We start from the raw sequence: 9,568 nt of genomic DNA, 5'->3' as shown, positions 1-9,568 counted from the left end.
AATGGAACGAATTTTAGCGATATTACGGAGATGAAAGAAGGCCGTTTTAGTAACACTCTTAATGTGTGATTCAAAGGAGAGAGTTGGGTGGAAGATAATACCCAGATTCTTTACTGATTCGCCTTGTGTAATTGTTTGGTTGTCAAATGTTAAGGTGGTATTATTAAATAAATGTCGGTGTTTAGCAGGACCAATAATCAGCATTTCCGTTTTCTTGGCGTTGAGTTGCAAGAAGTTAGCGGACATCCATTGTTTAATGTCATTAAGACACGCCTCCAGCTGACTACAATCCGGCGTGTTGGTCAGCTTTAGGGGCATGTAGAGTTGGCTGTCATCAGCATAACAATGAAAGCTAACACCGTATTTGCGTATGATGTCGCCTAGCGGCAGCATGTAAATACTAAAGAGTGCAGGGCCAAGAACCGAACCCTGGGGGACTCCGCACGTTACCTTAACATAGTCCGAGGTCACATTGTTATGGGAGACGCATTGCATCCTGTCAGTAAGATAAGAGTTAAACCACGACAAAGCTAAGTCTGACATACCAATACGTGTTTTGATACGCTCTAATAAAATATTATGATCGACGGTATCGAAAGCAGCGCTAAGATCAAGAAGCAGCAACATAGATGACGCATCAGAATCCATCGTTAGCAGTAGATCATTAGTCATTTTTGCGAGGGCTGTCTCCGTAGAGTGATTTGCCCTGAAACCGGATTGAAAAGGTTCACAGAGATTGTTAGACACTAAGTGTTCATTTAGCTGCTGTGCGACAATTTTTTCGAGGATTTTCGAGATAAACGGAAGGTGGGACACTGGCCGGTAGTTTACCATGAGGTCAGGATCGAGGTTAGAACAACTTCAACTCCAGTTATGGAAAAAAGTGCCAACATGGCACTGCCATATTTATTATTGAAGTCACAAAGTGCATTATTTTTTTTAACATGCCTCAAAACAGCAGCTTGGAATTTGGGACATGCTCTCCCTAAAATAATCCTAATACCCACTACAACTATGGGAAATACTATACTTTGACTTTCACAAAGTGCATTATTTTTTATTTTTTTTAAACATGCGGGGTTGAGGGGGGGGTTGGTGGTAGCGGGGGGTGTATATTGTAGCGTCCCGGAAGAGTTAGTGCTGCAAGGGGTTCTGGGTATTTGTTCTGTTGTGTTTATGTTGTGTTACGGTGCGGATGTTCTCCCGAAATGTGTTTGTCATTCTTCTTTGGTGTGGGTTCACAGTGTGACGCATACAGTATTTGTAACAGTGTTAAAGTTGTTTATACGGCCACCCTCAGTGTGACCTGTATGGCTGTTGACCAAGTATGCTGCATTCACTTGTGTGTGTGTAAAAGCCGCATATATTATGTGACTGGGCCGGCACGTTGTTTGTTTGGAGGAAAAGCGGACGTGACGACAGGTTGTAGAGGACGCTAAAGGCAGTGCCTTTAAGGCACGCCCCCAATAATGTTGTCCGGGTGGAAATCGGGAGAATGGTTGCCCCGGGAGATTTTCGGGAGGGGCACTGAAATTCGGGAGTCTCCCGGGAAAATCGGGAGGTTGAAACCGATACCGATCATTTCCGATATTACATTTTAAAGCATTTATCGGCCGATATTATTGGACACCTCTAATATATAGTCTTTGTTATGACTCAGCCGGGATTTGAACTCACGACCTACCGCTCTCAGGTGGGACACTCTAACCACAAGGCCACTTAGCAGGTTTGAGCCTAACATGTGTCGCTTTCTCGTTTTACCGTTGGGGGAAAAAAAAAAACATACCGGTATTTTTCAGAGGCAGTGTAGTACCGTTTTTATATCTTTAGTGGCGCGGTACTAACTTGCAAAAAGGGTTCAGGGAGTTTAATGTAGAGAACTTGGCATGAACTTAGCATCACCATGATCTTGGCTCGGCTTGGCTCCGTGCTAATTTTAGCTGCATTGCTTGGAAGCGCTGCGGTTTCCTGTTCAACGCGATTTCTTCCGAAATCCCGCGGAATTCCAAACCAGGTTCAGCCAGGTGTTGCGCGTCCTGCATACATCTTCTATTCTCGTCTTCCCTTCTTAGCTTTGAGTGCGCTCTGGGTTTCCCTGCAGCGGCGCGCCGAGGATGGAAAAAGAAAAAAAAAAAAAAACGGTCTAATTGGCTAACAGCAACCAGATGTGCTCGCGCCGCCATTGTTTTCCAGACGTTTCCGTGCCGTGTCGGCTCGGGCAAGGAATAGAGCGCATTTACGCGTTTTAGGATTCTGTCACGGCTGCGAATTGCGCCATCGCTCAGATGGAATGCAAAAAAAAAAAAAAAAGAAAAAAAAAAAAAAAAAAGAATGGACCTTTAACGGGAGGGTGCAAAAAAAAGAAAAAAAAAAGAAAAAAAAAGTGAGGCAGCAGTGGATGTCAAAAAGCATGCAGAGGCAAGCTCAAGGCCTTCCGCAGTCGGGAACAAGACGGACAAGAGACGGCGTCTGTGCCCCCCCCCCCCTCACAATGATTTGTATATGAAAACATAGCGCGTTTTTTTTAATTTATTTTTTTAATCATTCTCCCCCCTCCTGGCTCCGCTTGTTGAGTGATCAGCTGATGAAGAGACTCGCAGCTCGCCGCTATGCTGGCTTGCTAATTCTCTCCCCCACTGCTGCTGCGGTCGATCCTGCTAGCCCGCCGCCTGCAGATTGCACTCAGGTAAACTGTCCTGCCGCATGTCCTCCATTGTGGATTCCACATGGCACGGTGATGGATGCAAGGGAGCACGCGTGTGTGTGTGTGTGAGGGAGAGAGGGAGAGAGTGTGTGTGAGTGTGTGTGTGTGTGTGTGTTGATGAGCGGGAATCTTGCTCAGATTAGTCAGGGAAGAGGCAGGCTTTCGTCGCATGGCAAGCGCACGCCGGCATCTTGCAGGATTACGCCGTTGTCCCTCTGGGGTGATGCTGCACCCCCCCCACCCCACCCCTGTCCAGCCCCCCACCCCCCAATCTCAGAGGAAGGCGGCACCTTTTTTTTGTTGAAAGCGTGCACTTCCGAGGCGAGCATTTTGTCCTGCATGAGCGGCGACTCTGCCCTTGACAAGCTAGCGTCGAACAACAACGCAGTCGCCGCCGCCGCCGCCGTACGCCCGCTTTGATCGATGCATGTCTGGCAGATTACCGCTGCTCTCTAATTGCCTCGGCGGGGGAAACGCGGAGGCTGCAGCGGTCACGGGGTTGGGGAAAAAAATGAAAAATATCAATTGGGATGCATAAAAGGTGAGGGGGGGGGGGGGGTTTGAAAAAATGGCGGCAAATGAGAGAAAAAAGTGAAGTGCAAAGGTCAGTCATGCAAACGCTCGTTTGGCAAACAAACCATCAGTAATTGCTGAGACGTGCAGAAGGGGTGGGGTTAAAGCAGCTCCGCTTCTTCCTACTCCTTTTTGGTAGCGATGCACGGATCGATACTGAAATATCGATGCTGTCATATCGATCCTCAAATCAAAAGACGCTTTTGATATTTGACTTATTTGAGATCATGTGTATCGTTGGCAGGAAGACTGAGTAACAAAGTAACTAAACTTGTGAACAAGGGAATGTGTCTATTATTTTTTTTCATTTGTGTACATCAATTGTGTGGTTTTGTTTTATTTACACTGAGTCTCTTGATCTTTATTTTATAATTGTTTTTTTATTTATTTTGTTTCCTTTTACCGTAATTATTTTATTGTATTTAATCACCTGCTTGTTTTTGTCTTTTTTTTCATTCAATGTATTGCCTGTTTTTTTGTTTTATTTATATCTATTTATTGTTATCTTTATTTTATTATTGTTTTTATTTATTTTAATCAACTGCATGTTTTGTTTGTTTTTGTTGTATTTTCATCACTTTTTAATTGAATTTAAATTAGGATGCATAAAAAGGCGAGGGGGGCGGGGGTGAATAAATGGCGACAAATGAGAGAAAAAAGTGCAAAAAGTCAGTCATGCAAACACTCGTTTGGCAAACAAACCATCAGTAATTGCTGAGACGTGCAGAAGGGGAGGGGTTAAAGCAGCGCCGCTTCTTCCTACTCCTTTTCGGTAGCGATGCACGGATCGATACTAAAATATCGATGCTGTCATATCGATCCTCAAATCAAAAGACGCTTTTGATACTTGACTTATTTGAGATCATGTGTATCGTTGGCAGGAAGACTGAGTAACAAAGTAACTAAACTTGTGAACAAGGGAATGTGTCAATGTTTTTGTTACTATTTCTATTTTTATTTGTATTTATCAATTGTGTGTTTTTGTTTTATTTATACTCAGTTATTGTGTGCTTTATTTTATTATTGTTTTTATTCATTTTGTGTCCTTTTACCGTAATTATTTTATTTAATTTAATCCACTGCTTGTTTTTGTCTGTTTTTTTCATTCAATGTATTTACTTGCCTGTTTTTTGTTTTATTTATATCTATTTATTGTATTCTTTATTGTATTATTATTTTTATTTATTTTAATCAACTAACTGTTTTGTTTGTTTTTGTTATATTTTTTTATCACTTTTTAATTTAATCTAATTCCATCCATCCAAGATGCATAAAAAGGCGAGGGGGCCGGGGGTGAATAAATGGCGGCAAATGAGAGAAAAAAGTGAAGTGCAAAGGTCAGTCACGCAAACACTCGTTAGGCAAACAAACCATCAGTAATTGCTGAGACGTGCAGAAGGGGTGGGGTTCGGTAGCGATGCGCGGCTCAATACTGAAATATCGATGCGGCCGATACCAGATATACAGTATATGCTGTCATATCCATCCTCAAATCAAAAGATCGACACTTTTTGATACTTGACTTATTTGAGATCATGTGTATCGTTGACAGGAAGACTGAGTAAAAAGTAACTAAACTTATGAACAGGGGAAAGTGTCAATGGTTTTGTTATTATTTTCATTTGTATTCATTAATTGTGTGTTTTTGTTTTATTTATACTTAGTTATTTTGTTCTTTAACTTATTTTTTATTTTAATTGTTTCCTTTTACCGTAATTATTTAATTTAATTTAATCAACTGCCTGTTTTTGTTTGTTTTTGGAGAAAAAGGTGAGGCCAGGAACACCATGCATACCGTCAAGCATGGTGGTAGTAGTATTATGCTCTGGGCCTGTTTTGCTGCCAATGGAACTGGGGCTTTACAGAGAGTAAATGGGACAATGAAAAAGGAGGATTACCTCCAAATTCTTCAGGACAACCTAAAATCATCTTGGTTGGGTCTTGGGCGCAGTTGGGTGTTCCAACAGGACAATGACCCCAAACACACGTCAAAAGTGGTAAAGAAATGGCTAAATCAGGCTAGAATGAAGGTTTTAGAATGGCCTTCCCAAAGTCCTGACTTAAACGCGTGGACAATGCTGAAGAAACAAGTCCATGTCAGAAAACCAACAAATTTAGCTGAACTGCACCAATTTTGTCAAGAGGAGTGGTCAAAAATTCAACCAGAAGCTTGCCAGAAGCTTGTGGATGGCTACCAAAAGCGCCTTATTGCAGTGAAACTTGCCAAGGGACATGTAAGCAAATATTAACATTGCTGTATGTATACTTTTGACCCAGCACATTTGGTCACATTTTCAGTAGACCCATAATAAATTCATAAAAGAACCAAACTTCATGAATGTTTTTGTGACCAACAAGTATGTGCACCAATCACTCTATCACAAAAAAACAAGAGTTGTAGAAATCATTTGAAACTCAAGACGGCCACGACATTATGTTCTTTACACGTGTATGTCAACTTTTGTGACACGACTCTACGCCAACAATATGATTTGTCTGAGTGGCTAGACAGATCGATTTTTTTTAATTTTTTAATTCTATCGATTTTTTTTTTATCGTTTGAGAATCGTTACAAATAAAAATTGTAATTAATATAAAAATCGTTTTTTTTTTTAACATCCCTAGTTCTTAATAATACAATTATTTTAATGTTTTTATTATTTTACTAATTTCCTTTGTGTATGGTTTGAAACACCATTTTCCTGTACTTTGCATGATTTTGTATTAGCTTGACGATATTGTAGGGGTGTCAAAAAAATAGATTTTCACATGAATCGCGATTCTTATTTGCAACGATTCTTAATTGATTAAAACATTTTTTTTTAATGTTTCCAATTTAAAACATTTTTATTATCTGTCCTGTCCAGCACTCAGGCAAATCATAATGTTGATGTAGATGATCATATCTGCTGTACAGATTTACTTAAGAAAAGAAAAGTGTTGGATATTTCTCTTGTTGCCTTATTTGTATTTGACTTTATTAAATGTTTGGGTAGAATTTTACCAAACAAAACCAGTTTTCTTTTAAGTACCGTATTTTTCGGACTATAAGGAGCACTTAAAATCCTTTCATTTTCTTAAAAATCGACAGTGCGCCTTATAACCCGGTGCGCCTAATGTGCGGAATAATTCTGGTTGTGCTTACTGACCTCAAAGCAATTTTATTTGGTACATAGTGTAATGATAAGTGTGAGCAGTAGATGGCAGTCATACATGAGAGATACGTGTAGACTGCAATATAATGGCAGTAAAATATAGAACATTACACACGGCGCTCAAAAATCTGTCAAAATGTTTTTAGTATGACTTCGGTAAGCTATAAAGCCGCACCGCTTTGATGGATTATAAGGCGCATTAAAGGGGTCATTACTTTAATGCACCTTATAATCCGGTGCACCTTTTGTATGAAAAAAGACCTGAATAGACCCGCTCATCGGCAGTGCGCCTTTTAATCCGGTGCGGTACACATCCAAATTTAGTAATGAAAACTACAACTGAGATGAACGTTGCAATTAAACAGCTGCTGTGTAAAAAGCACAATCGTTACAGTACGAACACTTTGTAGGACGCAACATAACACATTCAGCTTCATGGAAAAAGCTACTTCCTAGTTAGACAACTTTACATAGATAAAATATACAGCACTGCCATCTAATGTCATGGAAGTGAAACTGCATTGCAAATGAGGCCCAAATAGATATAACAGATATAACAACTGGATACTACAGTTATCATAATCAGCTCATTTTTTAATGTAACATTAAAAAATTAAATGTTCTTATAAATAATAATTAATGTTCATTAACACACACAAAAGTACCAAAAATTGTTCCATGAGTACCCATATCAATTACCATGTACCGGTAATTGGTACAGCCTCAATTCAAATGTAAATAGAAGTCTACCCCAGGGCAGCTGTGGCTATGAAAGTAGCTTACCACCACCAGGTGTGAATGAATGATGGGTTCTACATGTAAAGCGACTTTGGGTACTTAGAAAAGCGCTATATAAATCCCAGGTATTATTATTATTATTATTATTATTAAATGGTAACCATCCCTAGTGTTGGAGGCAGATATTTACATATATCCGAATTTAAGTTGTACTTCTTCCATTTCTTTGTCATATTTGAATAACAGCTCGTGTTTTCCACTTCTTCTCTTGATGCTCTGTCAGCAAGCAAACTGTGTGTGTTAACCTTGAGTTCTTTGGAATGTATTATGGCTAGGGAGACGTTGTGCTTGTGTTATGGCTAGGGAGGGGGAAGGAAAGAGAGGTTTTTGGCGTTGGGAAGACAGACCATTTTTGGGAGGCGCAATAGAATGTTCGAGGGTTAGACTGGTCTCAATCAAAATGTGTATTGGCAAAGCTTTGAGAATATACAACAAAATACCTATTCTGTCTCTGGTGGTTTTTCAACTCAGCTTTAAGTGTCGGAAAGAACTTGGGAGCGAATTGTGACTTGAATTCCCTGGGAGGAACAACTGGTCCAAAACGCAACAATTTGGGGGCTCGTCCGGGATCGTTTGCGTCACCGCACTGGTGTCCTCCACCTGCTGGGACTCAAAAGCAAGGTCACCCACTGCTGAATATACGCTAGCTGATCTTTGACCTTTTAGTTCTTTTAACTTTTCATCTTCAGCGATCTGTAATTTAAGTAGTTGTTTCCTTGTTACTCTACCACCATCCTGCTTTGTCCAATTTGATTTACTTGGTAAAAAATGGCTATTTTCAAGTTAAATTTACAAACTTACAACAATTTAGTTATAACTTCTTACCCACAGGAATATTGTTAAAGCTATTTTGTTGTACGGAGTCTGAATCCACCCTCACCTCCTCCCCCTTCTGTTTCTGAAAAACAGACTGTGTCAGTAATACTATCACTTTCAGAAACATCTAAGAATAAGGTCAGCTAATAGTCAAGTACAGCAAGAGCAGGGGTGGAGGACATGTCATGTTTGAGGTCAATGAAAGTCATTTCAGTCTCTGTGGACCACTGGAGGGTGGTATTAGGGTAGGGGACCCCTTAGCGAAATCAGAAATAACTCAAACTCAACTAAATACACAAATACTAGAAAAATACTAACCTTATGGCGGATGCCTTTGCAGTAGTAATGGTAGGGTGAAAAACTCAAAGGGCGGTAAAACAGTTTTATTCACGGACATTCGAATGATCATTAACGCTAATTGCAACATGTCAATCCAATTCAATTTGGTCTGTGCACAGATTTTAGCCAATTCGTTTTTGATGTTTTTTCCCGTCTCGTTACCTGAATTACTCTGATTTTGATTTCTGAAAGGCAGGATGTTATACCCAGTAGGATTCCCTGACGGACTGGTGTTTGGGCTTGCTCTACTGACCTTGTGTCTCAATTCTTCCTTCCCGACGACAGTGACTGACAAGTGTCTTAGAACGTACGGCGGACTTGAAATAGACTGGATCAAGGGGGACAGCAAGACTTACTTTTTTGACCTGTGCAGTGTGATTAAGTGCGAGAGAAAAAAAAAAAGTTCTTACCGTGCTAGTAACCTCCATCTTTGTTACGACTCAAACCTGAACTATTGGTGTCGGATGCGGACAACATACTCTGGTAAGTGGTGCCCCTTATGGAAGCAGGTAACCCACTACACAGGGCCCTTAGACTACCATGACCCTTAATATGCCAACATACCTCCACAATTCAAAGTTATTCTGAGAGGGATGACCTTTCAGAGGAACTTTGATCGGTCCCAGCACCCCCTTTCCCCTACAATTGCCAGAACAGGTGTTATACCTAGTCCCTTTTATGTTGTTTTGGGGGTTGACCAGACAGGTACCTACCCTAAAGGAATTATTAAAATTAATGTCCTTGAGAGGGCGTTAACTACCTCTGCCCCCTTGAAGACCTGGTAGCTTTGACCTTAGGAGCAGGTGCAGGCAACCTGTGGCTTAGGTGGATGACTAGCATGGCTAAGAGCCAAGACCTGGGTGACTGTGTTGCTTGTTCCGCTGGACGTCCCTTTCCCCACACTTACCCCGCCCCTTTTAAGTTGACTGACACTAATGGCTCAAACTGTCTTATCTCCTTGTTTTCTGAACCCACACCGCCAGGTTGTGATTTGTTGGTTAGTGTGCACCCTCCTGTTGACAATTTCACCCGACTTCTTCCCTTTGTGGCAATTTACAGGACCCCCTTCATCCCCCTACAAATTGGGTGACATTAACCCCTCCTGGTGCACCACCCTGATAGATGGCTCAAGGATAGGCCCTTGGGCACGAGCTGACTTATTCTGGTATTGTGGGGAGCATAG

The 9,568-nt window shown here is 41.0% G+C and overlaps 1 protein-coding gene across 3 annotated transcripts in view; it reads left to right on the top strand.

Annotated features, from left to right (window-relative positions):
- The first annotated feature begins 2,190 nt into the window (after nucleotides 1-2,190).
- Nucleotides 2,191-9,568, top strand: part of LOC133577755 (probable global transcription activator SNF2L2) — a 41,011-nt gene continuing 33,633 nt past the window's right edge. For all 3 annotated transcript variants that reach the window (XR_009811760.2, XM_061931753.2, XM_061931754.1), the window contains exon 1: nucleotides 2,191-2,686. Coding sequence is in view for 2 of the 3 variants with exons in the window: in XM_061931753.2 (XP_061787737.1) it covers nucleotides 2,585-2,686 (102 nt within the window). In the remaining variant the exon portion in view is untranslated. The remainder of the gene's footprint in view (nucleotides 2,687-9,568) is intronic.

This window comes from Nerophis lumbriciformis, linkage group LG39 (genome assembly GCF_033978685.3).
Source record: "Nerophis lumbriciformis linkage group LG39, RoL_Nlum_v2.1, whole genome shotgun sequence".
Taxonomy (NCBI): Eukaryota; Metazoa; Chordata; class Actinopteri; order Syngnathiformes; family Syngnathidae; genus Nerophis; species Nerophis lumbriciformis.
The sequence above is the reverse complement of the archived record's forward strand: the minus strand, read 5'-3'. Positions and strand labels throughout refer to the sequence as shown.